The sequence below is a fragment of the Camelus dromedarius genome, chromosome 3 (genome assembly GCF_036321535.1).
Source record: "Camelus dromedarius isolate mCamDro1 chromosome 3, mCamDro1.pat, whole genome shotgun sequence".
Classification (NCBI taxonomy): domain Eukaryota; kingdom Metazoa; phylum Chordata; class Mammalia; order Artiodactyla; family Camelidae; genus Camelus; species Camelus dromedarius.
In genome coordinates this window covers 9,763,045-9,781,143 of record NC_087438.1, presented here as the reverse complement: position 1 = coordinate 9,781,143, position 18,099 = coordinate 9,763,045, and the positions used below count along the sequence as shown (strand labels likewise).

Below are 18,099 nucleotides of genomic sequence, written 5' to 3'. Positions count from 1 at the left end.
AAAAAGGTAGGAGTCGGTACCCAGTGGAAATGTTTGCTGTGGTTAGACCAAAAATAAGTGCCATAACACGAGGCCCTTGGGTATGCTCAAAATGATGTAAATGATACACTGATTTATAGGGGAGAACCCTTCAAACACAGGTAGTGCTACTAACATTTCTAGGTAAATTATCTTCTTAAAATGAGCTTATGTCAACATTCGGCAATTCTTAATGCTGACAGTAGCTGCTCATTTAGCGACCCTCTGCTTTGTCCTTGATCCTGTTTTGAGTGCCTTACACATATATTTTGTATCATTCTGCTGTTTTCAGACACCCAGGCTTCATTGTTCCCATTGTACATATTTGGAAACTGAGGCCCAGACAGATGAGCTTGTCCTGGACCGTGGCCAGGTGGAGCTAAGATAGAATCCAGCACTTGTCTGGATCCAAACCTATATTATTGATTCTTAAAATTTTTTTTCCCTAAAACCATGTATTTCTGTTTACATTTTAAAGCTTGTTCGTCACTGTGATTCATGTTTCTGAGTTTAATAAATGTCAAGGTGGTAAAATAATTGAAATTAAAATAGTTTCAGCAAAAGTTTTTTTTATAAAGAAATGATTTTACAGTAAAGAAAGAAAAATGTAATAATTTTAGATGTTTCACTTGAAAGGTGGTGCCTCGTTGGACTTGAAAGCCTGTCCTCCTAAACCGTCCAAATGGATCCTGGACATGACCTGGCTGAATTTGGTGGAACTCAGCAAACTTAGACAGTTTTCAGATGTCCTTGATCAGGTATCTTATGCTTTGAATAAACTTATGATAATGTCACAGTGATTTATCAGTGGCTACATTACTTGTGGGAGAGAGAGATTTCTTGCTATGGTTACTCACACAATGGTAGGACCAGTGCCCGGCCTTCTCTACAGCCCACTCGTGCTCTGATAAAGCAGACTCCACCCGTGGCCCACTGGCCTCACAGGAAGACGTTATTTGCCCAGGAAGGTTAACCAGCGCTGACCTGGGCCGTATGTCAGGTTCACCAATTGGAGGTCCGCAAGCGGGAAGACTGGCAGGTTCAGTTGGGTCGCATGATGAGAGATGCTCAGGAGGTTCTGCCTTCTTTCTAGAGATTAACTGGACAGAAATAGGAACATCCTGTGTCTAAATGCTAAATATCCTTTCTTTCTTGCGTCTCGTTCCTCTCTCTCTCCTCCTTTTCCTCCTGCTCCTCATTGTACTGCCCTAGCTAGGCGTCTGCGTGTGAGTCTGATGCAGCCACCTGGCCTTTTATCTTCAGGAGCTGTCCTTTCAGAAGCAGCCAGTTCCTGATGGATGGTGTATCTGTTGGGACCATGTAAGCTGGGTATAGAAAACTGAATTGGGACAAGCCAGGAAACAGGTTCTTGAAAATCTGGTGACCAGAGAGAAGTCACATGGACCAGCAAGGTGGCTTTCTTAGCTGCAAGTTGAAGGCTTTTTTTGACCAAAAAACATCCTAGGGCTGGTTCTTGACTTCTCTACTCTAAATTGACTGGAAGATTAAGTTCTGCTATATTTTTATGTTTCGGCTTAATCCTGGTGATTACCATGCAATTAGGGGACAAACCATCCTACTGGGTTAAATAACTTTCACCTGGGAGATTTTAATGCATTCTAGCTTGTTCCCCCAGGGGATGACGCCGAGTGACCTTTCCTGGACCATTGTGTGTCAAGTAGCTCTCTTCTGGAGGTTATATTTTATGCCTGAAATCCACCCATATTATATAGTCTTTCATGATTGAAAGAGGTGATTTTTATTCTTACATGATATTTTCTGATTACGAACCTAAATGTGTTTTCCTTTAATTAGACCTTCAAAAAATATATTTGGGGCTTTAATCAAAGGGGATCTACCGGAGAATATAAGATTATATTTATCTGCAGATGTTATTCTATGAGTTTCAGATACTTGCCCATATAATGCTTGTTTCTCTTTGATTTTTTAAGCTCCAAAGGATAACAGGCTGTGGTTTTTTTTCCCTTTATTAATTGCCTGTAGGAAGCAAGTGCGATTATTCATTTGATGACAATATTAAGTGGTATATTTCAAATTACTCTAGATTGATACAGTATTGACCAAAAAACTTCAATAACAAACACGTATTAAATGTCTTCTTTTGTTCCAAGAACGGTCCTGGGAAATGAGGAAACATAAGTGAACGAGACTTGGTTCCTAATCATAGGGGATCTCTTGGAGCAAATCATATTTCCTTAAAATAATGAAAATGAATTTCTATTGATCTCTTTATTCTGTTACAAATTTGCTACCACAAAGGCATAGAAGAAATTACAACCCGGGACTCTCCCTCCTTTGAAAGGGAGACATAGGCTGGCATTAATACAGACTGACTTTAGAACAAATCACATTTGATTTTAGACTCTCCAACTTTTGGCACTAGAATATAAAATTTTAAAGAATAGTCAAGGGATATCATTCACACATGTCTGCAATGGTCAGAAAGTTAGAGGAAAAATGTGAACTCTTAGGAAAAGAGTTTTCTGAGGTGTGACACATTTCCTATCCCCTGGCATTTTCAGATATCAAGAAATGAAAAAATGTGGAAAATTTGGTTTGATAAGGAAAACCCTGAGGAGGAACCCCTTCCAAACGCCTATGATAAATCTCTTGACTGCTTCAGACGTCTTCTCCTTATTAGAGCCTGGTGTCCTGACAGAACCATTGCCCAGGTAAAAAGTACATATTTTAAAAATAGGAGAATATTATAAAGGAGAATTTCCTTTTAAATTTAAGAGACTATTTAAAATGTTCACCCCAATGAGAATTTTTCTTGTAGGCTTTTATATAATTTTCTAGCAATGCAGATGTGAAAAATGGAAAAAACAAACAAATAAATATACTGGGGCATACATGTGGGCTACGTGATTTGATAATTTTCTTTGGTCTAAGTGGTACAATAAGAGTGATTGAGGAAACCATGTTTTGAAGGTGAGTATGTCGGTATAGCTTGAAGGTGATGTAATTTTTTTCCATATCATTTTTATATTAACTCAAAAGTGATACAGCTCCTCCATTTTGCTAGTGGGGGAAATAGTAAAATAATGTTTCTTTTTTTAATTAAAAAATTTTTTTTATCTGTTTATTTATTTTTAATTTATTTTTATTGAAGTATAGTCAGTTACAATATGTCAATTTCTGGTGTTCAGCATAATGTCCCAGTCATACATATATATATGTATACATGCATTCATTTTCATTAAAGGTTATTACAAGAAAGATAATGTTTCTTGAATGGAGGAAGGATGTGCAGGTACTAGAGGGGAGAGAGAGGCCAGAGGGAAGCAGAGTATTCCCAAACTCACAGTCATTTCCCTGGAGCATGTCACAAACCTCCATGTAAGAAAGCAGGCTGGCCTAACGTTCTTTGAATGGTACATACAGTTTAAATGTAAACCCTTCCTCCAGAAGGTCCATCTTTTCGAAGGCTTTTCATCTGCTGGCCCTACTATCATAGAAGTTCACCCACTAGACAGACGTGTGGTGTCTTGCCTTCACAGCTAAAAGTTAAACTTTAATATTCATAGACATTGATTTTTTTGAACAGACTTCTTAAATAAGCCATAAAGTAACAATAGGCTAGAGTTTCTAATAGAATGTAGGAAGTCATCCCTGTCACCCTCCAGAGGGAGTGTTCAAAACATATGGAATAACCACCTCCAAGCCCACCTGGGTGCTGCGGAGTCATAAAAACAACCAGATTCAATGGTTTATTGAGAAAAGAAAAATGAGTTCTGCCACTCAGGGCACTAAGATCACCCTTCCTTTGGTTTTTCTTCTCGACTTCATTATTTTTATCCTTCCCAGATGAATTGTCAAACAGTTGCCTTATTTAAAGGAAGTATAGAAGGTTCAAGTAGTCTCTCTCTCTCTCCCTCCCCCACTTTTTTCCTCTTCTTTTTCCCTTTCTCCCTCCATCCATCCCTCCCTCCCTCCCTCCTTCCTCCTTCCTTCCTTCTTTTCTTTTCTTTTCCCTTTCTTTCTTTCTTTCTTTCTTTCTTTATTTTTTTTTTTAATTTAACACTATATTGGGTTCAATGCTGAAACTGAAGTCTCCCCCGCTCCTCTGTAACTTTGTCTTCTTCATCCTGCCCTTTGTCATCCTTAGCCGACAACAGCCATGGCTTCCTAACTTGCCTCTTGTAGTTCATTCTTGCCCACTCTAATCCATCCTATATATTCTAGAAGAAAGGGAAATATCATTATGGTATTCCTTTAATGGCTCCTATGGCTCTTATGATAACACCCAAGTCTTTAACAAGATCTAGAAGGTTCCTTGGAAAACTGTTCTCTCCTCTGAAGTTCTTATTCACACATTAGAATGCTTTCATAATTTTCCATGAGACATCTTCCTGGGACGCATATTAGAAGATCTACAATGTAGATTCCTTCAATCCCTATTCCCCCAGAAGCAGCATCAGGCTTGTTCTCAGCATTTTGGCTGAGCATGACTGGGGCATTCAGAAGCCTGGTTGCAAGAATGATGCACTGTAGGGGGTGTCTTGTGCATCTGCCTGTTTGTGTACAGGTGAGCTAAGAATGGTTTTTATATTTTTAAATGCTTGGGGAAAAACACAAGAAGAATAATATCTTGTGATATGTAAAAATTATATAACGTTCAAATTCCAGTGTCTATAAAGTTTTATTGGAACGTAGGCATGTTCATTTGTTTATGGACTATCTGTGGCTTGCTTTTGTGCTACAATGGGAGGTAGGTTGAGTGGCTGGAACAGAGCATATATGGCCACCAAAGCCTACAATATTTAGCACCTGGCCCCTGATGTGCATAACAGTGTGTTAACTTGTAGCTTGAATGGAAAGCCCACGTTGGGTCAGTGCTGAGGTGTATGGCAAGAGTAGCCATTTTGAGCTCCTTGCTGTGCTACAGTATGAAGCACCCGGATCTTGAGGAGTACACTGTAGAGATGCTGCACTGATGGCAGGTATCTGTGGCCAACAAGCGACTGCCTCCTGTGGAACACCTAAGCGTCCAGGCTTTGAAGTCCTTCCTGACCACAGAGCACAATGCCTGAGTGACCGAATGTGTACACAGAGTAGACTTTTGGAGAAGCTAAGGGACATGTCAGGCAAACTTTTGAAGTACCCGTCAGAAGGCTGTAAAAAAACGTGTAGATATTTATACTCTGGCTAAGGAATTCGATACTGGATCTGGCCAACCTAAAAAAAAAAATTGACAGATACAAAAACAAGTGGTGTCTTTTGCTCCCAATGCAGTTGGACTAATCTCCACCTCCTCGGAACTTCTCCCAAGCACTGGAGCTCGTAAAGGAGAAGAAGGGTAGGGTGGGTGAGCATCTTCATGAGTGAGGGGCCCAAGTGCTGTTTGGTCATTTCATTGCCACTGGCCGAGCCCTGCCAGCTACGTCTGGGACCTCTGGGGAGTCATTTTGAGATAATTGCCAAGGCAGGAAAACCTGTGCACTCTACCAAATTGATGTACCACTTAATCTGCCACTGGTTTGGTGACCTGGACATCATGGTCAGGGATTACGACTTGAGAAGAAGGAGAAGGGACCCCAGAGCAAAATGGCCCAGCCCTTTTGAATGAGCTGCTATGAGTTTAGGGGATGGAAATTGTCATTTTTGTTTGTGTGTTCTTGTGGGAGAAATGGTGATTTCATGACAGACTGCTTTTAAAGAGGAATCTTTACTCTGTAATGTGGATGGTAAGGCTTTTGAGGGGAGTCTCCACAAACCAGGAGGAACCAGGAAGTAGAAACACTTTGGGCATTCAATCCTCTAGACACAGCACCCCTTTCCTCTTCTAACAGAGACAGAAGAGGAGATAGGGGAGCTGGAAGATGTTCTTACTGTATCCACTGCCTTCTCACTCTAACCTGCAAAGAGAGCAAACATGAGTGGGGGACATCCTCTCAGTTAGTAACCTCAGAGACCTGGGGTCCAACGATCACTCTGAGGATGTGTGGAGCATAGCTAGGTATGCAAAATGGAGGAAAAACCTGTATTGCTGGCTGGAATTAAACTCTGGCTGTTTTTTAAGGCAAAGAAAACTATTTAACCAACTCCAGTCACCCTTTGGTCCAGGTCTATCTGAAGGCTGTCTGATTTCAGGAAGTTGTCTTGTGTCTCTGGGAATGGGAGCGGGGAGGCTTACCTACCCAGCCCTCGGAAGGTTCCACGTCATGGCGCCCTCGGAAGGTTCCACGTCATGGTGCCCTCGGAAGGTTCCACGTCATGGCGCCCTCGGAAGGTTCCACGTCATGGCGCCCTCGGAAGGTTCCACGTCATGGCGCCCTCGGAAGGTTCCATGTCATGGTGCCCTCGGAAGGTTCCACATCATAGTGCACTTGCAACTGGGCTCTGCTTGTTATGTGAGAACAGCTTTTCCAGGGAATTCCATTGTGGGGACAAACTTGGCTTTTACTCCCATGTGGTGGGAGAAGGTATCAGGAGGAAATTTTTCTTTGAGGGAATCCAGTTATTTACTAGGAAGACATTGTAGACTAAAGGTCATACTCACAAAAGTATTGTAGATATTAATTCTTTTACCTTGTTTGAAAAAGCACTGTGTTGTTACTAGAAATAGTTTTTATGTGGTTGATAATAATAGGTGACAAAGTCTGATATTGTAAACACAGATTTAAGTTAAAAAAAAAAGACATTAAAGGGGAAAGCAGAAAATGAAAAGGAATGAATTAAATCTTTAAAAAATTAATTAATTCAACAAGTCTCCAGTAAATTTCCTTCAGTAAGTAGTTATTCAGTAATTAGTTCTTTGATAAACAAGCAGGCATTGTACTGCTTACTTGATTATTTGAATGCATATACTTTCCCCTTAAAGCATCCTCAATAATAGTTTCCTAATTAGCATTTTTTATGAGAAATTAAATATAGTTCCCTGTGCTATACAGTAGAGCCTTGCTATTTATATGTTTTATATATAGTAATGTGTGTATGTTAATCCAAAACTCCTAATTTATCCCTCCCCCCTACCCCTTTGGTAACCATAGTTTGTTTCCTATGTGATAAAATGTGTGTATATGTGTGTGTGTGTATGTATATATATATATATATATATTGGATCACTTTGCAATACATCTGAAACTAATATTGGAAATCAACTACACTTCAGTTAAAAAAAGTTTTTTTGTATAGCATGAAGCAGCCAGTATATTGAAACAGATCCCAGACAAAAAGTCAGCCAACGTGAGTTCTGGTCTTTTTCCTGTGTGATCGTGTGTTTGCCAAGTAACTCAGCCTCCCAGTCTGTGCAGTGGGGCTTCAAACAAACAAATGAACAAACAAGAGAAAAGCCTCTGCTCTATTTCTCTGGCAGGGTTACTGTGGACGTGATTGAGATAATCTACAAAAATGAATTTTGGAACCACACTGGATTATACATAACATGAAGGGGCTGGAACCAGTTTCGGTCACTTGTGTACTGTTTTTGGCAGGCCCGCAAGTACATCGTGGATGCCATGGGAGAAAACTATGCAGAAGGAGTTCTCCTGGACCTGGAGAAGACGTGGGAGGAATCTGACCCACGGACACCACTCATCTGTCTCCTGTCTATGGGCTCAGATCCTACAGATTCCATCATCGCCTTGGGAAAGAGACTTAAAATAGAAACCCGTTACGTGTCAGTGGGCCAGGGCCAGGAGGTGCATGCTCGCAAGCTCTTGCAGCAAACCATGGTGAACGTAAGGCCAAATGTCTACTTTTGTGTTGTGATGTTGATGTTACAGGTTCTAAAAGAGCAGTGCAGAAAAGAACCTGTAAATTGTTCAGATCAATGTACCGCATGCTGTCTACTAAATAGGGAAAAGCATGATATTGAATAGAAAATATTCACGGAAAAATGAATGCAACTTAAAACTTTTTCTACTGATCCTTGACTTATGGAAAACGTGCCCAGTCGGAACATCTTACTTCCCGACCAGTTTGCGTAGAGCTAAAGCCCACTCCGGATCCCGAACCCTCTGGGGGGTTCGCAGCTCCCTGTTTCCACCACACCCTTCAGCCCCTCCAGCGCTGCTCTTGGAATCTACAACACTCCTGAATCCACAACACCGTGCCTTTCTGGGGTTCCAGAGTGCGTAATCTGTATCCTGGAGTCCCCTAGGCTTGGCCCGGATCCCAGACGCCAGGAATCTTACCCTTACCCTGTGGTGGTCGCAGAGGTTTCAGGAAACCTGGCCTGTTGCCTTCCAGGTGGGGCTCCTAGAGCCCTTTGCAGCTTGCAAATTCCACAGTGTACAGAGCATGCCGTGCTCAGGCCTGGCCCGGGGGCCACCATCGCTGGAGACACGTGGTGACCCTGCTCCTGGGACAGTCAAGTCTAGAGCTGAGGCACTTTTAGGGATTTAAGGTAACTGAATACAGAAGGTCCTATTTCGTCTCTAGAACTCAAGCTCCAGGACAGAACCCTCTGCGTGTACATTAATCTAGCCTTCTCTGGGGTGCCCGACTCTGCCCAGGGGGTGCCTCCATCCCTGGTCTCCTCTTCCTCCACACTTTGGTCAAGCAAGGGGTGGAAGAACCACTTGGCTTCTCATTCCTACTGGACAACGTGCAGTCTTGGTCCAGATGCTTTTCTGCCCTTTTTAGGGAGCAGACCCTGACCTTCCTTCCCTGAGTCTGAGCTCTCCTCCCAATATCTCAAAACTCCTCTGTGCCCTCCAGGGAATGCCTCCCACTGAGGATAGGACTGGCTGTCTCCCTGTAACCCCCAGACACTAGGCTCACCGTGAAACCACTGGGTTCTAGGGTGCAGCTGCTGAATCTAGAACCTTACTGCATCCTGGTCCCTCCCCCGGTCTAGAACTGAGCCCACTGGGTTCCAGAACCTCCATATTTACTTCGAGGCTCTTCCATCCTCAAGCTGTGCCCTGCCCCAGCTTTGATGAAAGGGAGGGGCCTCTCACGTGTGCTGTGCTGTGTCTGATGCACTTGGTTTGCAGTTAGGAGGGGGAAGGCAGAAAGCGTGTGATTTAAATACCTTTAGAGATGAAAAAATTCCACCATGTTTGAGAATCCCAGGTCTGGTCCAACATGAGGGTTTGGTGGACCTCCATCCTGGCTCCTTCCTCCATCCCTCCCTCTGCACAGCGCTGTACTTAGAACAAAAACACTCACAGGCACAGGCCGCTTGTTTAACTTGAGTTTAAAATAAATAATGGTGTGACTAATAATTACAGTTTCAGCAACTCAATTAGAATTTAAATGGGATTTTTTTGGCCTTCAGTTGATCCATGCTTTCTGTTTTGTAGTCAAATTTCAAGTAAAATTTAAGCAAATCTTTATTTTTATTCTCAGCATGCTTATAACTTGTCAGAGATGATAGTGGTTTTAAAAAGTTTTGTGAGAAACGTTCGAGGCGCTAAGACAGAATGGACCAGCTACCCAAGAACAGCAAAATGGATAATCTGCTCAGTAAAAATGCAAAACATTTAACATAGAAAGTGGTGACAACAAAGAAACAGCCTTGGCGAAGGGATCCCGTGGGTGAAGATTGACGCCTCAAAGATCTCCCCTAAGGAGCCGCCTGTGTGCTGGGTGACACCGAGCCTCTGAAGCCTCTTTGTGCTTGTGTCACATTTAATTTCTCCTTTGTTTGAATGATGGACAGTGTCAATTAAATGTTTGTGGGACAAAAAAAAAGTTATTCCCTCAGCAGTGCTATATACTTCTAAGAAAAGCTAAGGGAATATGTGAAATTCCAAAATCATCAGTTTTTTTGTTACTCTACTAGGATTTTTAGATCTGGTGCTTAGTTTGTTTCTTGAAAAGAAAAATATCTCAGGTTCCACTAATTAAATCTAAATAATTGGAAGTTGCAGAGTCAAGAAAACAACTCAAGATTATGATCGGATATTGTAGATGATTTTAGCAAAAATATTCTATGGACTAGATACTGAGTTAATTATTGTTGCACGACCTAGATTGTTGCCTGTGTAGCTTTACCCAAGGAATCTTCTTATCCTCATAGAATGATTTACACAAGAGATACGGCTTACTATTTTCTAAGCCTCTTGTTCTTAGAGTGGTCAGGTTCCCCAGAGAAGATTCTTTCACCTTCCAGAGTGTATACGCCCCACTGCCTGGGTTCTGGGAACTCTGAGAAGGGAGGTAATAGGTCTCAAAATTCAATAGGTAAACTTTCTTTCACCTGTTTTCAGTGAAGTCCTTACACTCTTAACTGTCTGCTGTCCTCTACTTGGAACCCTGTCTGTTTTGCCTTCTGAAGAAAATCAACTTTCCATCTTTCAATAGGGGAGCCCGTCAGGGGTCTGGACTTTCAATCTCCTTGTGTTAGTCCATCATCTTCTCCCACTTTCAGAGGGACCGTTGTCTCCCATTCTTGAGTGTGTGGGGAGTAACTTGGTATAAATCAGGCTATGTCTCTGCTCTCCATGAATGCCAGTTTAGGGTTCAGCTTTCTTGAGTCTGTTTTAAATGTTATTGAAATTGTCTTCACCCTCATTATCTTTGTCCTTCATGGAATTTGGGGAAGGAGCTGAGCTAAAACGGATGTTTTGAGTCAACCACCTCTCTTCAAAGTGCTGTTATCTCTCTTTATGTTTCAGTCTGGTGACTTTCATGAATCCTAGCATATATCATTACTGCAATTGCAGGACACATACCTGGAATAAAACAAAAATGTTGCATACCTCTGTCAGACATTATTTTATCCTTAGATTTAACCCTGATTAATTTAAAGTGCTTTTCTATTAAATTTTAACTACTTGATTTCTAAAGAACGTACTAATTTGCATCTCTGGGTGAAACACAAGAATAGCCTAATTTCCACTTCCCGTTGTTGACCTAGGGAGGATGGGCACTTCTGCAGAACTGCCACCTGGGACTGGATTTCATGGATGAGCTGATGGACACAATTGTGGAAACGGAGACCGTACATGATGCTTTCCGCCTCTGGATGACCACCGAGGTTCATAAGCAGTTTCCCATCACACTCCTCCAGATGTCCATTAAGTTTGCCAATGAGCCTCCACAGGGCCTCCGGGCAGGACTGAAAAGAATGTACGGTGGTGAGTCGAAGAATACTTCTGAGCTTATGGGCGTTCTTGTGCTTAAATTGTTTCCTTAAAGAAATTATGGAAAAGGAGTTAGCTAAGATCTAGTTGTAGTGAGTGGTACTGTTATTTGAAGTGATGGCGGGGGGACAGCCCTCTGTCATGCTCCACGTTAAGTACCTCCGGCAGTGGGAGGGCACCAGAGCTCAGGACCCCACCTTGTATTTTTCCTGTTTGTTTTTCCCAGCTCCCCATTGCTCTGCTTTGGCCTATGCTGTTCTCCACTAGACCCCTGCCTTTTTCCATGACCATCTAAAACTGATAATTCTATTGTTGATGGTCTTCATGCTCCACACCCAAAGTCGGACAGCAGCCCCTTCCAAGAGGAGAGGCTGAATGGAAGTTGCGGCCTGCCTTCATTTCATGAAGACGTGAGTCGGATTGTCAGAATGTTAGCTAAGTTAGAAACCAGACACTAGCAGCAAAACCAGACCAAATGCCCCTTGTGTCTCAGTGGGACCTGAGTTATTCCCTTTACATTTGCTCCCTCTGTTTCACAGCTTCCTGTCTGACACTCACAGTCATGGAAAGAGTGTGAACCTCGGGGTCAGAAATCCTGATTCTGGTCCTATCTGAACAAATGCTTTGCTTTCTCGGGTGTGAGTCACTTAAACGACCTGAGTTTCAGTTTCCTCGTATCTAAAATAGGGATAATGAAAACTATCCAGGACAGTTGGAATAAATTTTAATTAAAATAGTATATTTAATAATAATAATGATCAATGTAATAATTATTACATGTCAATCTGAAAAATCAACAAAGAAATTTTTTCTTGGAGTTTTTAACAACGCTCAAACTTTTGCCAATAAAACAGACGTGGAAGGATGATGTCAGTGAAAAAAGACTGCAAATGAAAGAATTTGTAATTTTATATATGCAATATAATATATACATATATAATAATCATAATTCATATTTGGGGAATATACTCAGATTGCAGTGGGCTTCTTTATATTTTATTATTATTGTTTTTAATTTTTTAAATTGAAGTACCATCACTGTACAATATTATATGTTACAGGTATATGATATAGTGATTGACAATGTTTAAAGGTTACACTCCATTTATAGTTATTATAAAATACTGGCTGTATTTCCCATGTTGTACAATACATCCTTGTAGCTTATTTTATGTCTAATAGTTTGTACTTCTTAATAGCAACGGGCTTCTACATACACTATTTTAATTAATATTAAATTGTTAATAGAGTTTATTGGAGCCATTGCAACCTGTGTACGTGCCCCTGACAGTAATAACAACAACAATAAGCATTATTAGTAGTAGTAGTAGTAATAGTCATAGTACTTATTTTACTGCCATGATTCTTCCACTTCTATTTTATCCCCATATTATTTTGGTAGGTTGACAGGAACTTGGTCCATGTTAGCAATCCCCCACTCCCCTCAAGTCTCTTTGCATACGTTTTCGAGGGAATACCCAAAAGTGAAGTCATAATTGTCATATGAATATGATCAAAATAATTCAAGGTCAGTGAAGTTTCATATCAAGAATTTACAAAAATAACTAATAACTTATAAAAGTAGTAGAAAATAAAGATGTTTGAGAGATGATATAGTTTTTCACACAACGGACCCCAACAGGCGTGAGCCAAGACCTGCTGGATGTGAGCGCCGTGGCCCAGTGGAAGCCCCTGCTGTACGCCGTGGCTTTCCTCCACTCCACGGTCCAGGAGCGGCGCAAGTTCGGCCCCCTGGGCTGGAACATCCCCTATGAATTTAACCAAGCCGACTTTAACGCCACGGTGCAGTTCATCCAAAACCACCTAGATGACATGGATCTCAAAAAGGTACTGTGTGCACACTGCTTCGTGCCACTGGTGACTGTGGTCTTGGGTCCTCGAGCTAAGACTGCCCAGCCTTGGGGTAAATCCTGTAAGAATGATGATTTTCTGTGCTTGCAAAGTCATTCTTTTTAAGTCATAGCAACTTGGGTCACACTAACCTCTTGATTTCAGGGGGGAAAATGGACAAGTTTTGATTATCTTTTTACTTCTCAAAGGCAAGTTGACATTATGTATATAGACAACCTGCCAGGATCTATTGGAGGGTGGAGGGAGTGGGTAAGGAAACTTGTTTCTTAAAGTCCTGAACGCTGAAAATCAGAGTCTAGATCACTTTTGAAGGGTGTAATATTTAAAGAATGGCCCCAAAATTTAAAAAAAAAATTTTTTTTTCTGCTGAAATTAAAATATGATAATGTGTAAATGCACCAAGAGAATCTATTTCAAATCATAATCATGAGCATTGAGTGACCTCTCATGTTTGCCTATTTAATTTTCTTTCTGCACTTTTCACATTACTGAGGAATGACTGAATGAATGAGGAATTAATGACATTGATGACAACGAGCATATGGATGTTACGTGGTGGGGCAAATGGGGATGAGACAGCGGTCAGTTTTGCACAATTATTCTACAAATTTCCTCAGGGTGTCTCCTGGACCACCGTCCGCTACATGATAGGAGAGATCCAGTACGGAGGCAGAGTCACTGATGACTACGACAAGAGATTGCTGAACACACTTGCTAAGGTTTGGTTCAGTGAAAATATGTTTGGACCAGATTTCAATTTTTACCAAGGATATAATATTCCAAAATGCAGCACGGTGGACAACTATCTTCACTATATCCAGGTTTGTCGTCTTCAGAACTTTATGCACAGGGCAAATGTCTATGGCCAGTTGACTTCTTTGGTATTTATTTATACTACATGTATTTCTTTAAACATACATTTTAATAGTGATACATACTGGACATGGAAGGTCTCAAGCACCGTAGTTTCTTTCTTCATGTTTATATTCATTTTATAATTAAAATGTTTATGTTTGTTCTCAGTGTGTGTTTTGCGTGAGTTCCCTCCTTCCCTTCTCTTTTAATGCCTCAGTGAGGAGTATCCTTTGGGGAGATGACAGATTGAGCAGATTTGGAACCAGGGAACCTACACAAGTCCCCTGGGGTGCTCTCCCTGTGAGACTTCAGCTACCTGAGGTTGCAAAGACAGCCTCTAGACTCAACTCTCTACCCACTTCTCTTATCCCGCAACATCCGTTCCTTAATCTTAGCCTAATGAAGAGCATCTGAGTATGTTTGGGAACACACTCTGTATAAGAGCTTCCTGTAAGACTGAATGTCTCAGCCTCGGCACCGTTGACATTCAGAGCTGGGTACCTCCTCGCAGTGGGGGGCTGTCCTGTGTAGACCGGTCAGCAGAATCCCCGGCCTCTACCTACTAGGTGTCAGTAACACTCCCTACCTGGTTGTGACAACCTAAGACACCTCCAGACATCGCCAAATGTCCTTGGTGGGGGGCAAAATCACCTCTGACTGAGAAGCACTCCTCTAAGAAGGAATAAGAGTTTGACAAGAAATTTGAGAAAATATCTGATTTGTGCTCCAAGGTAACTACATTTTCTGTCTCTATACCTTGAATTCATTAGATCACTATTTAGTGATCTCTTATGCCCCTAAGATTTATCTCAGGTGAACAAACTAAAACACAAGAGCCCCAGAGAGCTAAATTTATCAGTACATTTAGAGGTTTCTGTGATATATGAGTGTAATGAGTTTATCATATATTACCACCCCTACACTTTTATTAATTCAAATCTACGAATATATTTGTCTTAACTGTACTAGATGTGTCTCTAAATCGTTAGCCCTGAATAGGAGAAGTGCCTTTGAAGGTATAAATTTAGATCTGCCTGTACATATATTTATTTATATACTCCTCATTTCACAATGAATTTTAGGTAACTCACAAGAAGGCATTATGTAAAAAGGAATAAAATCATGGACTAGAAGGGAGGGAAAACATGAATAAAGTTAGGGATACAATTCACACACAGAAATAAATGTATGTCAAATTGTAGGAGAGCGTTTTTTCAAGTAGCTGAGGGATGTTTACCTGCTAGCCGTGCTTCTCCTTGCCTCCTGCTGTCTGTTTTTCTAACTCTGCTGCTCTTTCAGTATTTCCCGCTTTTCCTAGTCTCTGTCTTCCTCCTTGGGAGAATCCATTTCTTACCTCTGGTCTGTTTTGGGCCATCATTGCTAAAACTGTCATTTTTAGTAACCATTAGTTATACACCATTTATTTAAAAAATCGGTTTGAATTAGATGAGACCTTCAGAAAGCAAAATACCAGTCTATAGTTCCCTTCCCATCTCACAAACATGTTATGAAACAAGATCGTGTCTCTGATTAAATTTGCTTGAGGGGCAGACATTAAAGAGGTGTGAGTCTATGGGTTAATTTTCTTCATGGCAACTTTTGATGCTTTCGCGTAGAGATTATTGATTGTGGCCTGCCACAAATAAGGCGTGTCATGTAAATGCTTGTCCTAATAAAAGCATGTTGATTTCCTAAGACAGTGTCACAGAACTGGTGCTTGGGTCAGCAGTCTGTGCTTACCTGGGGTATTTGTTGTTCAGAGTTTGCCCACCTATGACAGTCCCGAGGTGTTTGGACTGCACCCCAACGCTGACATCACCTACCAGAGCAAGCTGGCCAAGGATGTGCTGGACACCATCCTGGGCATCCAGCCCAAGGACAGCTCTGGTGGCGGGGACGAGACCCAGGAGGCGGTGGTGGCCCGGCTGGCTGATGATATGCTAGAAAAGCTGCCCCCCGGCTATGGTCCATTTGAAGTGAGTTGACGTCATCCTGACAAAACGTCGCTGTGGCTGTGTCTGGTTGGTGTGGGGTGGGGGTGGGGGACTGGGGATGAAGGGAGGAGGGCAAAAAATAATTTTTCTGAAATTTAAAAAATCCTTCAAAAACCTCACTTCCTGAAGAACCAGAAAAAGACATTTTTGAATCTGAAAATGTAATCATTTCAAGATATAAACAATAAAGAGACCTGATGAGAATGTTAATTTCATAACTAAACTGCAAGTGTGTGTTAGGACTGCTTTTTTAGAACCTTCCCTTGAGGTACTTCAGATTGTCATCTGTTTGAAGGAAAATAATGTATTCTTAGAGTAAAGCGAGAATTATTTAAAAAGTGTTGTGCAATTTAATGCGCACCCTAAAATTCAGACCTTCTTAATTTCAGGGAGTCTGTAGTTATATCATTAACTCTGCAGCTTCCTCATCTCATGGCTTTTGAAAATGGATTTATCTTTTTACTACGCAAGTAACTTCTAAGCAAAACTGATAATTATGAAAGTTAATTTTTGAGACATTTTAGCAAATATTGTGAAAAGATTTACCCGATAACATGTTTAAATCTTCGATAAAAGCAAAAAGTAAGTGGCTTACTTAAGAAATGACCTGGACTGAGTGAAAGACATTTTTTGTCACAGAGCAATCATTTTTTAAATATTGCCCTTTCTAGCTGGTTTTCAAAAGAAAACCTCTAGCATTTTGTTTCTTCAGCATCCTGTTATTTTCCATGAAACAGGTCATTTTGGCTGCTAGTACTGTAGACTGACCTCAAGGAAATCTCACCAAGGGAATAATTTCCCCTGGAAGAAACTCTGATCACTTGCTTGGAGAAAATCAATGTTGCGATCAGCCTTCATGAGCCCCGTTCATTACAGTATCAGAAAAGCAGTCATTCATGTCTAACAGGGGTCGAAATATTTATAAAGCAATAAAAATGCCCAAGATATACTGATAATTACCTAAATAAACATGGTAAGTATGGGGTTTAGAAGAGTCTCCTTCCTCTTGCTGAATTTCCTTAGGATAAAGCAACTCAGTCTGGCATCATATCTGACCCACAAAAGACTCTCAATATATCCTTATGAGATGGAGATGAATGGCTGGATGGATGGATGGATAGATCCTTTGATGGAAAAGACAGAAAGCTTTAAAACAGAAGTCTAGTTTTTTTTCTTTTTTGAGACAGAGAATATGATGGTTGTGTATGGGTACACATGTCTGTGTGTGTCCATGTCCGTGTGTTCATGTGTGTCCGTGTGTGTGTGTGTGCGGGTCTTAGATTGGCAGTAAGTGAATATTTCCCAGGCAGTGCAGTTGCCGTTTGGAAGGCTGTGTGGTTGTGACCATGCATTTTAGATTTTTCTGTGAATTAATGGCTGCCTGTTCTCTCCCACCTGGGATGAAAAATCAGCTGGTCATCTAATAGATATTTCTTTTTAAAATTTCTTCTTGGTTTCCTGGCAGTGAAAAAAAAAAGTTTCCTATATATGGAATTGTAAAGTTGTGGGCCCTTTCAGAAGCCCCTGGGCACTAGTTACATATATATTAGTAGCCGTCTAATTTTTTACGTGCTGGATGTCTGTCTCCATGGCAGGTAAAAGAAAGGCTGCAGAAGATGGGGCCTTTCCAGCCGATGAATATTTTCCTCAGGCAGGAGATAGACAGAATGCAACGGGTACTCACCCTCGTCCGAAGCACCCTGACTGAACTGAAACTTGCCATTGACGGCACCATCATTATGAGTGAAAATTTACGAGATGCACTGAATTGCATGTTTGACGCCAGAATTCCTGCTGGGTGGAAAAAAGTATGTTTAAGCTGCTCCATGTTCTGCCTAATCACTTTATTGTTGTGCACAGTTGTAATTGGCAAGTGGAAATCCTGTAAGGATAATGTACTTAGGAGGGTTCTTTTGCGTAGGGACTAATCCCCTCCAGCTCTGTATTTTTAGATTGTACGTAGGGAAGGAAATTACTTAGCATCTCTCATATCTCAGGTGCTCTGCTAGGCAATTTACATGCATTATTTCATTTAAATCTTGCAATTTAGTACTCTCATTTTGCAGATGAGGAACCTGAGTTTGGGAGAAGTTAAATCTTTTCCCCAGATCACACACCTAAGAAGTCAAACAATCAGAATTGTAACCCAAGCTCAAGGACTTAAAGCTTATGATGTTAGTGGTATAGAAGGGAATATTCCTAGACACACACATATATCAAAAGTCATACCAAAGAGAAACATTTTTCCTTGCTCTGTCTGTAAATATGTGAGTGTGTATCTCTCAAGATAACACAATAATAAC

General features: G+C 41.1%; 1 protein-coding gene across 1 annotated transcript in view; it reads left to right on the top strand.

Annotated features, from left to right (window-relative positions):
* The window catches only part of DNAH5 (dynein axonemal heavy chain 5), a 236,785-nt gene that overhangs the window by 206,734 nt on the left and 11,952 nt on the right, over nucleotides 1-18,099 (top strand). Inside the window, exons 69-76 of the mRNA XM_064479570.1 lie at nucleotides 655-776; nucleotides 2,562-2,711; nucleotides 7,476-7,721; nucleotides 10,850-11,069; nucleotides 12,718-12,923; nucleotides 13,565-13,768; nucleotides 15,563-15,778; nucleotides 17,392-17,604. Of these exons, the coding sequence (XP_064335640.1) occupies nucleotides 655-776; nucleotides 2,562-2,711; nucleotides 7,476-7,721; nucleotides 10,850-11,069; nucleotides 12,718-12,923; nucleotides 13,565-13,768; nucleotides 15,563-15,778; nucleotides 17,392-17,604 (1,577 nt within the window). The remainder of the gene's footprint in view (nucleotides 1-654; nucleotides 777-2,561; nucleotides 2,712-7,475; nucleotides 7,722-10,849; nucleotides 11,070-12,717; nucleotides 12,924-13,564; nucleotides 13,769-15,562; nucleotides 15,779-17,391; nucleotides 17,605-18,099) is intronic.